We start from the raw sequence: 13,129 nt of genomic DNA on the forward strand, positions 1-13,129 counted from the left end.
CTAAATTAAGAGATCAGGTCTTTTCTTTTTCTTATTTGTAATCCCCAGTGCTTAGCACAGTGCCTGGAACACAGTAGGTGCTAAATAAATGTTAATTAAATTGAACTGAGATCAGGCCCTTGTTATCTCAGACTCAGAGAACAGTTAAGGAGGAGAAAGAAATGACCATTTCTTCTAATTAGAGAATGACAGAAAGCAAAACAAGCATAAGGGTAGGGTGCAGAAAGTGGGTATTTCATGAACCCCACTCTCATCTGAGTCAGACAAAGAAAGGTTAGTAAGCAGAGAATGAGGTAAGATGATGGATTTGGAAAAGAGGGTTTCAAGAGAGGCATAGAATTGGGGAGGGAAGAGTGGCAAGCAAAGCAAACCTCATGTACAGAGGGCTAAATACCAAGGGAGTAGAGGAGAGTAAGGGAAAGACCCAACCTATCTGGGCCTGGGTCAGGCAGAAGTGAAGTGCAGAAGATTGAGGTCATATGGTTCACTCTATACATTACTAGTGGTGACCCTTTCCTTTCTCTACCTTCTTTTTTTCTTTTAAAGAGGGTGGTATATAATGAGAGGAAACATCATAAGACTCTGACGGAGAGAAAATCAGTGTAACAACCATAACTATGAATGTGAACAGGAAGAACTCACCCATAATATTGATGAGGGTGGCAGAAAGGACCAGAAAAGCAAAACCTGACAAGGTGGTGGTGTGGATAAGAGTGTGGGACCTCAATTCAAATCTTGCCTCAGATACTTACTATCTATGCAACTTTGGACAAATCACTTAACCCCTCTGCCTCAGCCTCCTCATTTGTAAAATAAAGATAATAATAGCATCTATTTAACAGGATTGTTGTGAGGATCAAATGACATATTTGTAAAGCACTTTGCACAGTGCCTGTCACATAGTAGGCACTAAATAAATGTTTGCTACCTTTCCTTTCCCTTAAAACATAAGATTTGCAGAGTTAAAATGTGGGGTTGAAGTAGAAGCTGTTATTTTTCAGCTGAATGCAAACAACAACTACCACCACCCAGGGATTGAAATAATAATCTCAGACAATGCAAACAGACATGGTTAAGACAGATAAAAGCAGGGAAACTATATCATGGTTAAAGGGACCATAGACAATGAATATCCACAACATCAATATTAAACATACGCATCAAACATAGGACAACCATCTCTCCCTCCCCACCCCAATGCCATTGGAGACAGCTCGGACTGCTTCCAGCCCAGTACCCTCAGGCATCCTCCTAGGGAACAACTCCTGCTGAGACGTGACCTGGTAACTGCTCCTACAGGTGCCATAGCCACAGTTCCTGAAGACCTAGCAAAGAATGTCTTTGGTCCTCAAAGTCCTTGGAACTTCAAATGGTTCAACATCAAAAATTGATATAATTTGAACAGCATAAATGATATTAAAGAAGAGATATGACCATCTGCTTTGCTGCTGTGCCCAAGGGATCATGGGACTTCTCCCTCTGACTTGCAACTGAAACTTCTATGTGTGTTATCTTCCTCATTAGAATGGGAGCATCAGGAGATCAGGGACTGTCTGCCTTTTTTTTCTGCATCCACAGCCCTTAGCAAAATGCTTGTGCATAGTAAGTGCTTTGCAAATGCTTTATTCATTTATTCATGCAGAGAACATCAAACTTCTTAAGGAAACACTAATCAAACTACTGGAGGAAATAGACAGTAAAGCAATTGTTGTGCGCTTTACAGTGCTCCCTTTCAGACCTGGACAAATCTATTGGAAAGATATACTAGAAAGAACTTAAGGATCTAAACAGAATTATCAAAAAAATCAGTTTTGGTAAACCTTTAGTGATTATTATTAATACCAAATTGAAATCTTGTGGAGTGTATACTTATATACTTATATATATACACACATATACATACACACATTCAGAAATTGATTTTGAGCTAAGGCATAAAGTACTCATAAATGAATGTAGAAAGAAATATTAAACTCAGCCCACACAATAAAAATTAATCAATAAGGAAACTTTGAAGAAAGGATCCTGACTTAAATGGAGACTAAATAACCTAATTCTAAAGAATGAGTAGGTCAAAGAAGTCACAGAAACAATAAACAGTTTTTATCAAAGAAAATGACAGCAATGAAATAACATGTCAGAACTTTTGGGAGGCAGCCAAAGCAGTTCTTAGGGGAAAGTTTCTATCTCTAAATACTTTCATCGACAGAAGAGAGAAAGACTAGATCAATGAACTAACTGGGAATGCAATGTACAAAAAAATTTTCAGAGTTAGCATGTAATTCTGTTTATTTGTCTCTTTTTATAAGCACTCATTATCCCTCTCACTCCCTCTTCCCCGAAGCAAAAAATGAAAAAAAGAAAAAGAAAGCACTCATAAAAAATATGCATAGTTCATCAATGCAATTTGCCACATTGGCCATCTCCAAAAATATCTGTCTTCTCATTCCTCATTCTCCACCACTGCTCCAGCAGGAGGTAGGAGATATGTTTCATCTTCAATCCTATGGACTTGGGGTATATCATTGCATTGATCAAATTCTAAAGGTTTCTAAAATGGTTTTTCTTTATAATGTTGCTACTGTAAACATTCTTCTCCTAGTTCTGCTTACTTCATTCTGCATTAACTTGCCTCTGAAACTGTCCATTTCATCAATTTTTATCAATATCAATAAACATATTTTAGGAATATACTATATACCGGGCACTGTGCTAAGCACTGGCAATATGAAAAGAGGGGAAAGACAAGCCCTGCCCTCAAGGAGCTTACAATGTAATGGAGACATTAAATATAGTAAAGATTTTATGTACACAACAAACATACAGAAAAATTTGTACCTGAGGCCATAGAAAGTCAAGGAAACTTGCCTACCTCCCTATGGGGAAGGAAATAACCATTTATTAAATACCCATTATGTATCAGGCATTGTGCCAAGTATTTTACAAACATCTTATTACAATATTATCTCATTATTTTATCAAATGAGATATTTTATTGCACAATAATATTGCATCATATTCATATACCATGATGTGTTTAGCCATTCTCAAATAGGAGGGTACTCCCACAGTTTCTAGGTTTGGGCTACTAATAAAAAGCTGCTACAAACATTTTTGTACCTATAGGTCCAGTTCCTCTTTTTTTAAAAATCTCTTTTGGGAATAGACCTAGTAGTGCTGGCCATGCCTGCAATATAAATGAAAGAGGAAAAAAACCAACTAAAAATAAATGAATAAAAAAAAAACCAAACTGAGAGATAAAAATTCTAATAATTAGCTATGAGATAAAAAATTCGGGAAAAAAACAACTGAGATTATGAAACTCAATGCTGTTTAGAATTTTTAAAATTGGACTTGTAATTTCACCTGATTAAGAATTTCCAGTTATGGTTCTGCTTCTGGGAGCCGCAATGGCAGACTGAGAAGTAAGTTGCTCTCACCTTCCCTTACTGACTCCTGAAAGCCCCAGGAAAAACCCTGGAATGGCTGAGCCAACAGAGAGACAGGGTACGATGGTCTTGTAGCCCAGGAAGCTTGGGCTACATCATACCTATCAGATTAGCTAACATGACAAAACAGGACAATGATAAATGTTGGAGAAGAGGTGGGAAAATTGGAACAAAAACATAAAATGCCCCAACAGGACAATAGAGAATTAAAACATCCCAACCTCAGCAACAGGAATTGAACAATTCGTAAATGAAATGTCAAAGTGGGGGGAAAAAAAAGCTGTGACAAGATCAATATCTACCAGCATTCCCTGCCCCCTGCCACACAGATTAGATTAGCTCTTTCCCTAATAGGCAAAGAAGCTATTCTCAAGACAAGACCTGATTGTCCCAGGAGCTAGGGTTTAAGCTTAGTCACTTGTTAGCAGCTTCCTGGTATCCTAGGGCCCTTGAGAGGTTGTCGCAAGGCCATACAAAGGACTACACCCTGCCTTGATGACCAGACCATTTCCATACGGAGGTGAGGGGGGCTGCAGCTACCTAAGTAAATCTACTTTAGTTAATTGTTGAATGGGCCATGAGTGTTTAATTCTGTTCTAAAATCAGACCTAAATGACGAGAAGAGTATCCTGAGTCAGGACCAGATTATAACACCAGCCCAGATGGACATGAACCTTTCTATGAAACAAATATTAAATAGGGTCCTAGCACCCCAAAAAGAGAGAGAAGACAGAAAAAGAAAATATCGCTAATGAATATTAAAATATATTTATAAAAATTAACAAAGAGGCTATAGAAATTTATTCAAAAGATTATGAATGAATGAAAAAGCATTTATTAAGATCTTACTATATGCCAAACACTCTTGTAAGTACTGGAGATACAAATAGAAAATTAATATGTGCTAGACTATAGGTACAGATCAAGGCATAAGTCATTAACCATGACCAATGGATCAGTTTGTTTTGCTTAATTATACCTCTTGGTTACAAGGAAAGGCCCTAAGGGGGAGGGAGGTGATAGATGGAGTCACTGGAGAGTGACCATGATGTTTTAACAGAAAGAGCAATACAATTTTTTTTAAGAGCTAGAATTAGAATGTGAGGCCTGACTTCTAAGTTCTGGTTCTACTGTTACATAAGCTGTGTGGCTGGTGAGCCAGTCCCATATCCTTTCGGACTCAGTTTCCTTATCTAAAAAAGAGATAGTTGGCCTAGAATTAGGGGTTCTTGACTTGGAATCTGCGAACTTTGTTTAAAAATATAACTTCCAATATAATTGTTTTTTCTTTATAACCCTATATGTTTTATTTTATGTGTTTAAAGACGTAATTCTGAGAAGGGGTCCATAGGTTTCACTAGACTGCCAAAGGGGTTCATCACACACATACACACAATATACACAACACACAAGATCAAGAAACCCTCATCTAGATGATCTCCAAGGTACCAGATTCTAGCCCTGACATTCTGTGGTCCTATGATTCTAAATTGCAAGTTGAGATCAGAAGTCTAGATATCCCCCTATATTTCTATGTCCTCCGCAACTTCCATGGTGCTCAGTCCATAACACCTAGCCAAATCCTTGTTGAAGGGAACTCAATAAAGTGACAGAAAGAAATGAAACAATGCAAAGTCTTTATAATCAACTCTGCCAGACAAAAGCTAATCATGCTGATTATATATGGCCTAATGACAAATGGAACCTTTCCACCCTGCTGAAAAGCCTCTGGCAAACACCAAACTCTCCTTCAGCCAAAGCATTTTATTTTGTTGTCAAGTTGGAGATTGATATTCCAACCAAAGGAGCCTTGAGAGTATTACCTGCTGTGTCAGGAGCACTCCAATCAGACAGCAGCACCACTGGAAATTCTGCAACTGAAAAACCACTGAAAATGGCCATCAACAGAAGGCAATTGCCCCCTTTGGAATTGACTAAAGATGCTCCCACTGCCCCGCCTTGTATGTAGATGAAATATCTTTGTGTTCAGTGAAATCGGTGTTAGAGGGGCAGCTAGGTGGTGCAGTGGATAGAGCACTGGCCCTGGAGTCAGGAGGACCTGAGTTCAAATCCGGTCTCAGACCAAACACTTCACACTTACTTGCTGCGTGACCCTGGGCAAATCACTTAACCCCAATTGCCTCACAGAACAACAAAAAAAAAATTTAAACAAAAGTCAGTGTTAGATATACCTTTTTGTGCTGGTTAGATGGTAATCACTGAAGAAGAAATATACATACACACATACATATACCCAAGAAGAATTGGAAGTAAAAGTAAGTTGAGAAATGTGATTGAAACAGTAGAGACAGAAAACAGATCTAGGAGAGTTTGGGTGAAAACCATATCACTGAGAATTTTCATTTGACTTGTTGTTTTCCTGGGATTTTAAGACAGGAGGGAAAACAAGGCTGCAGGCAGTGGAGGTTGTTTTTTTTTTTTTTTTTTAAATATAACCACGCTTTTCCAATCATCACAAGAGGAAGGAGAATGTGGCTATTCAGGGGGACAGGATATTTAATAAGTGCCTGCTGTATGCCAGGCACTGTGCCAGGTTCTGAGGCCACAAAAAGGACACAGTGCCTTCCCTCCAGGTTACATCCTTGACCAGCTCAGTGGGGAAAAGGAATCAAACTGGCCAATTTTGATTCCTGGTTTTAGGCCAGATTTGAATCCTAGAATCCTAGATTTTGAGCTGGAAGGGACTCCAGCTCATCTAGTCCAACTTCATTTCATAGTAGAAGAAACTGAGACCCAGAGAATAGAAATAACCTACCCAAGGTTACACAGTTAACAAGTCCGAAGCAGGCTTCAAACTCAGATTCTCTGATCTCAAATCACAGTGATCTTTCTGCTCTGCTATACCCTGCCTTGGAGTTGCTTAGAGAGAGAAAGGGAAAGCAAAGTAACAAAGAAAAGAGAGGATGGGGAAGGCAGCTTGCAAGATGGCACCCTGCCTGCAGCTCAGAGCCTCTCACCAATTCCACTCCATTCATTTGCTGGAATTACAGAAGCTTAGAGATAGAAGGCACTACCTGAGCTCTCCTTTGGAGAGCATCCTTGGCAAGTGGAAATACCATCTGCACTGGGAGGCCTCCAGGGACGAGGACAACTCTTTTCACTTGGGGCCAGGAAAAATGGCATGCTGTCATTAAAGGGACATGAAAGCAAGAAGGTTATATTCTAGTGGTAGAAGCCACATTAGCCAGATAGGTACATGGAGGATGACTTGAAGAGGGAGAACATACAACCTACTTGTAGGAACAGAAAATAGGTAAGAATGATGATGAGTGACTGACATTCATACAGTGGAACGTTGGAAAATCACTTTGCATCCATTGTCTATTTTGATGCTCGCAACAACCTTGTAACGAGAGGCCTACTGGCACTCTCCATTTTCCAGATGAAGCTACTGAGGCCCACAGCCGTGAAGTTATTTGTTTGGCATCCCATGTCTAGTCTTTAAGGCAGAATTTGAATGCAGGTCTTCTTGATTCTAGGGTCAGGCCTCTCACCAGAATTCCATGTGCCTGTCAAGTGAAATGGAAAGAACAGTAGAGGACACCTGGAGTCTAGTGCTGTTTCTGCCACAGCCAAACAGTCCTTCCACTTTGGGTCACACTTTCTTCACGTGTTAAATTGACCAGCATCCACTGCTAGAGAGAAACCAGGCAAGGCAAACCCAATTTAATGGCCAAGATTCACTTTTGCTGCAAATGTCACTGATCTTTACAAATACAATTTTGCTGCTTCCTCTGTATTAGACATGGGGGGAGAAGAGATCAAGAAGGATGGTGGCCTCTTGGTGCTTACCAAACGACAAATAAGTGGAAAAGAAGAGCGACTTGGTGGGCAAAGAGAGTCGGGTCCTCCTGGAGTCCTCACCATGGACTGGCTGGATGACTTGGGGATGCCCCTACCCCACTTTATGAATCTCCATTCCTTCCTATGTAAAAGGAAGGAATTGAAAGAGGTTTTTAATTTGTTTGTTTTTGTTTATTTAAAGCCGGTACTGAACTGCGAACTGTCTGAAGTTGTCAAATGCTAGGGTGAGCCTGTGCATCCTAACTCCTTGGGTTGGGGAGGGGGAAGTACCTGGTGACCTCTGAACCCTCTTCCGGCACCTTCTCAGCGTTCGGCCCCACCCACAGCCTCACACCTCCTCTTCGCTGGCCAGCCCTAACTTTTCAGCGGAGGCCAACGTTAGTTTTCGTGGAGAGTGAAGGGAGAGATTGGGGCCCCAACATGTCGCAGCTGAATCCTCAGTTCTTCCGCACTGATTATCAGTACCGCAAGATCTTTAGGTACGAAGCCCCATGGACTATATACTCCATGAACTGGAGCGTGAGGGCTGACCAGCCTTTCCGCTTGGCACTGGGAAGTTTCATAGAGGAGTATGGGAACAAGGTACAACTGGTGAGTCTGGCTTCTGACTGGGTGGACGCCTGGGGGGATTTCGTGTGCAGCTACACCTTGCAGCACCCCTACCCTGCCACCAAGATCATGTGGATTCCTGACCCTCAAGGCATCCACCCGGACCTGCTGGCCACCAGCGGTGACTACCTGCGGGTTTGGCGCTTCCCGAGTCCCAGTGATAGGATTCCGGCTGCGGGAAGGGCCCGAGGATCTATCCACAGGGCCCAGGCGCTAGAGGGCGGTGTCTTCCGAGGCCGAGGCCAAGGCCGAGGCCAAGGCCGCGGCCGCGGAATGATCACAGCCGCAGCCGCTTCTACAGTCGGGGCTGCTACCCTTGACTTGGAGCCCCGGCTCGAGTGCCTACTCAACCACAACAATACTCGCTTCTGCTCGCCCCTCACCTCTTTCGACTGGAATAACAGCGACCCCTACATACTGGCCACATCAAGCAGCGACACCACGTGCACCATCTGGGCCCTGGAGACCCGCCAGGTGCTGGGCCAAGTGTCGGGTCACAGGCATATGCATCTTAGCTCGCACAACAAAGAGGTCTATGACATCGCCTTTGGAGAGGGCCGAGATGTCTTTGCCTCAGTGGGTGCTGATGGCTCCCTGCGGCTCTTTGACCTGCGCAGGCTTGACCGTAACACCATAGTGTATCAGGAACCCCAGCGCCGGCCACTACTGCGCCTTGCCTGGAACAAGCAGGATTTCAACTACGTGGCCACCCTAGCCATGGACTCCACTGAGGTGGCTGTCCTTGACCTGCGCATGCCTCGTTCACCTGTGGCCCGCCTTAACCGCCATGGTGCCTGCGTTAATGGGCTCACCTGGGCACCCCACTCAGCAGGCCTCATTTGCACTGCTTCCGATGACTGCCAGGCCTTCATCTGGGATATTCAGCAAACTTCTTGTGCTGTAGAAGACCCTATCCTGACCTACACTGCCAAGGGGGAGATCAACAACGTGCAGTGGTCTGCCAGCCAGCCAGACTGGATTGCCATCTGCTATAAAAACTTCCTAGAACTTCTCCGAGTCTAAGGCTCTGGCCTGGGCCAGCGGGCCAAGCCCTAAACCCCAGTCTAAACACCCACCAGAAGAAGCTAAGAAAAAGGAAAAATAAGTAGTTGTTATAAGACTGTTCTTGTTATAGTTCATAACTTACAGTTCATCAGCCCTTCCCAGAAAGTTCCCAAAATGTTAAGACTTAAAACCTTTGCCAGAAGATTCCCAAGATGTTAAGACTTAAGACTTTTGCCAGAAAATTCCCAAGATGTTATGACTGTTAAGACTTTTGCCAGAAAATTCCCAAGATGCTACAGTTATTAAGACCTCTGCCAGTGGCTTCCATTGCGGGCCATGGATTCAGACTAGCCCTGAGGATATGAGAACTACCAGAAGGGTGCTGCCACTGCTGGAGTTCCCACTGGAAACTGTTTCCTTATCTCCCTGGTTCATTATTAAACAAAATTTGTCGCAGTCCTTAGTTGGTCTTTGTTGTGTTAATAGGCATTAAGGTTTGAGTGATAGATAATTGTGGTCAGAAGGTGGGGGGAGGGGGAGCTTTAAGGCCCTGGGGAAAACGGGGGGGGGGGGGGGGTTTAGGGGGGGGGGGGGAGGAAGGCTTTAAGGCTGTCCTTTAATCTGCCTGTCTTTCTCCATGCCCCAGGCAGCTAGCCTACTTCCTTTCCTAGCTCCTAAAGCAAATGTCAGCTTTCCAAAGGACTGTCCTCCTGCCTTATCTAATCTTAAATACATTTTAAGTTGTTACCTTTTAATGTGTTCAGTTTAAGTGAAATGAATTTCAATTTCATTTCCAAAACGGAGGGAAGGAGTTCCCTCACTAATTATTCAGTCCTTGTCCCTATTCTAATTTAAAGAAAAGCAATGATAGGCTTGGAGTAGAGGAGGATTAATACCTCCTTTCAACTCCTCTGACAAGGATATCTGGATCCTTGAGATAGGGCCCTAGACACAGAAAAGTATGGTGGTGGTGAGTGAAATTTCCAAGAAAATAAAGGTCACTTGAGGGTAAAGGTGAGGTTAGAAGGTGGGAGGTGAGAATACAGGTAAGGGGAGGAGGTGAGGCTGGAATGGGGTGAGAGCTAGCTAGAGGTAAGAATTAGAGATAGGATGGGTGTGAGTGCAGGTAGGAGTGAGAAGTAGGGGTGGGGGTGAGTATGTAGTAGGAGAGAAGGTGGGGGTAGGGTGGAGATAAAATTGAAAGTGAGGACCATGGGAACCAAGCTAGACCTTTGACTTCAGTGGCAGAAGAGCTGAAGGCCAAGGCTGAACATGGGAATACTATTGGCTATGGTTAGTAAGGTACTTCCTACCAAGTTAAGGTTGATGTGGCTACAAACAATGCCCTGAGGGTTAAAAACAATATCAAGGGTTGCTTTTCCAGTACTTTGTGAAGCCCCTTCTGAGGGGGGTTGGGGCTCATTCTGTAGCCCATCCTGTAACTTGAGATCCTGCAAATAGAAGGTGTCCTAAAGTCCTTTTCCCCTTGTCTTGAAATACCATAAGACTTCTCCTTCTCTTGTAAGACCAAAAGAATTGCTCTTTTTCTTCCTTATCCTGTGTTCCCCCTTATGCTTAATCTTTAACCTGTGTCTCCTTTCCCTTATGCTTAATCTTTAACCTGTGTCTCCTTTCCCTTATGCTTAAATCTTTAACCCACCATAAAATAAAACGTAAAAGTGCATCATCATTCCGAAACCCCTATATAAGTATGGTTCTCCCAAGTATCAGGGCCTTTAATTAGCCTCTTGCTAACAAAGTCCATGTATCTTTCACATAATGAAGCTCCCAATGGCTACCAAGAATGTCTGAGTGAATTCTTTCACACTTCACACCTCACACTTGAACACTTTCCCAAATCTGACCTCAACAAGGTGACTTAGCCTGAGTCACACAGCTGGGAAATGCCTGAGGGAGGATGTAACTAGCCCTCTCACCATGGACAGGTACAGCACAGAATTTACACAGCTCAACTGTTGGGCTCTAAGAAGCATCTCAGAATATTCTCCAGAATATTACTCATGAGGGTGGGGTACTTGAAAAAACAGACTATATGTAAAAATGAGTGTACCAAAGGGCTAGGAGAAGTCATTCCTCTGCCTAAGGCTGCTGTTTCTCATGAGTAGGAAGGATGTGAAAAGTAGATGAGAAGGCCCAGGAGCATGAGCCCCTCTTGGGGAGTCAGCCTCTGCTCCCAGACAATCTATGATGCTCAGAGACAAGAAACAGGAAGGTGTGTACACAAGAGGCTGTCCCAGAGAACAGTGATGATATCTGGGAAATAGAGAAGTGTTGTGGCCACGAACATTGTAAGAATACAAAGTATCACCATGGTCATTAGGGAGCACATCCATCAGAGAGGTAGTAATAATAAGTAACATTTCTAAAGCACATTCAAGGATACTAAGTGCTTCACCTTATTACATCATTTGGACTTCACCTACCCTAAGAGGTTGGGATCACAGGTAATTACTATCCCCATTACCCAGATGATGAAACAAAGGCTCTCCACCTGTCTCCTTTGAATCAGCAACTCTTTAAAACCATCTATTAAGTTATAGAAGGGTTGTGATCTCTGTTGGTAGAGGGACTATTGTTAAAACACAAAATCACATACCTTTATAGTGGGTGAAATGATTTTGTGACCAACTGGGTGCTGGCAGCCCAGGCTTGCTTTTTGTCTTTGCATCCCCAGGATCCAGCTTGTCCACTGACACCTAGGAGGTACTTAAATCCTTGTCAGAGCCACTTAGATCTCATAATGTTGAGTTCTTAGGGACCATTTCTTTTCTTTTCTTTTCTTTTCTTTTCTTTTCTTTTCTTTTCTTTTCTATTTTCTTCTTTTTGTATCCCCAGGGCCTAGTACAGTGTCTGATACAGAGTCAGTGCACAATCTGCTTTTCTAGTGGGAAGGAGTTCTCAACTCAAGTAATTGTACCTTCAGGGGCCACAAATGCCCTTGCAAATAAAGACCAAAGGATGCTGTCTTGATCTGAGGGCTTTTTCTTCACTTCTTGGGTAGGAAATGATGTCTCTTACTCCCAGTTATTCCTGTTCCTTCAATGCCAACCCCAATAGAGAAGCTGCTTCCTATGTCTATGTTGCCAAGCTCCCATCAGGCTTTGTGGCTGAGGATAGGGCATGGGGGGTGAGGTAGAGCCACAAGAACTCTTCTTCCTGCTATCTCTCAGTTCAAACAGCCAAGACTAACTTTGGGGGAGTGGTCCTCCTTTAGCTGAGGATTGAGATCTGGAACTCTTTTGGGCTCAGGGAATAGATGGAGGTAAGTATGAGATTCCCTATCACTGATCAATTAACTAATTCCTATACTTTGAACAGTGAGGAACACAGGATTTTAGAGGTGAAAGGCATCTAGGAGACTTAAGAATAATTGACAAAATTAGTATAATGCTCTAAGGTTTCCAAAGCACATTAGCTTACTTGTGGCACAGCCAGATATGGCACAAGAGTTTCCTCTACCTAGCCTTCCCTCATGTCTCACAAATCTACAGATCTAGAAATAAGGAGTTGAAAACACTGGACATCTTTCTCTGCAAAAGAAATCTCTCTTTAAAATAGATTGTCTGTAAAAATGATAATAATAATTATATAGACAAGGTCCCTGCGATATCATAGCTCATTGCCTCCCTCCCTCCAATGGAATGACAAGATTAATTGAAATGACAAGAAAGCCAGGTGACACTTGGGGCCATATTGATGGCCAGCAGATCATAGGAAACAGCAAAGTTTTGGCTCATCAACCTAGGCTTAACCCTTGAGAGCAGCTAGGAGTATTTCGGACAGAGTTCCCTCATCAGCCTTTTCTTTGCCTGGCATATAATGGGAATAGATGTTGAATTTGGGGTCATTTAAGTGAAACAGATTGGATAATACATTACATGACCTCGAGGTAATGGGGACTGGAAGGGAAAATTACCAGTAAGAGGCAAGGATTAAAATGAAGTATGGCAAGAGAGACCCAGAAGTCAATGGAGCTTCTCCTAGTCAGCACCCAGCTCTGGGTTGAAGAGGTAAGTAAAAGTAGAAGGCACTACCTTAAGCTATGAGCTGCAGTTAATGTTGCCAAACAGAAGCGTAATGGGCTTCTTGGAGAAGGAAAAATGCCCATCTAAAACTGTTTATTAAAGATGCTAAGAAATATCACAAAGCATTGTGGTGCCTTTCTTTCTTTCTTCCTCTAGTGAGGCAGTATGTACTTCTGAGGATAGGCTTTTGAGCTT

At 42.7% G+C, this 13,129-nt stretch overlaps 1 protein-coding gene across 1 annotated transcript; it reads left to right on the forward strand.

The window, feature by feature from the left end:
- Positions 1–3,704: 3,704 nt before the first annotated feature.
- On the forward strand, positions 3,705–8,906 carry LOC114044017 (DDB1- and CUL4-associated factor 7-like). Its single transcript, XM_027863304.1, has 3 exons — positions 3,705–3,731; positions 7,746–8,034; positions 8,185–8,906. Exons 1-3 carry the CDS (start codon positions 3,705–3,707, stop codon positions 8,904–8,906), a joined length of 1,038 nt encoding a protein of 345 aa, XP_027719105.1.
- Positions 8,907–13,129: the final 4,223 nt, after the last annotated feature.

This window comes from Vombatus ursinus, unplaced genomic scaffold (genome assembly GCF_900497805.2).
Source record: "Vombatus ursinus unplaced genomic scaffold, bare-nosed wombat genome assembly UNPS02014771.1, whole genome shotgun sequence".
In the NCBI taxonomy this organism is placed as follows: Eukaryota; Metazoa; Chordata; class Mammalia; order Diprotodontia; family Vombatidae; genus Vombatus; species Vombatus ursinus.

Coding starts and splice junctions, on each gene's coding strand:
- LOC114044017 (XM_027863304.1), top strand. CDS start 3,705: ATGTCAAAGTGGGGGGAAAAAAAAGCT. Junction 3,732..7,745: donor AGTGGGGGGAAAAAAAAGCT/GTGACAAGATCA, acceptor CAGTACCGCAAG/ATCTTTAGGTACGAAGCCCC. Junction 8,035..8,184: donor GCGGGTTTGGCGCTTCCCGA/GTCCCAGTGATA, acceptor CCGCTTCTACAG/TCGGGGCTGCTACCCTTGAC.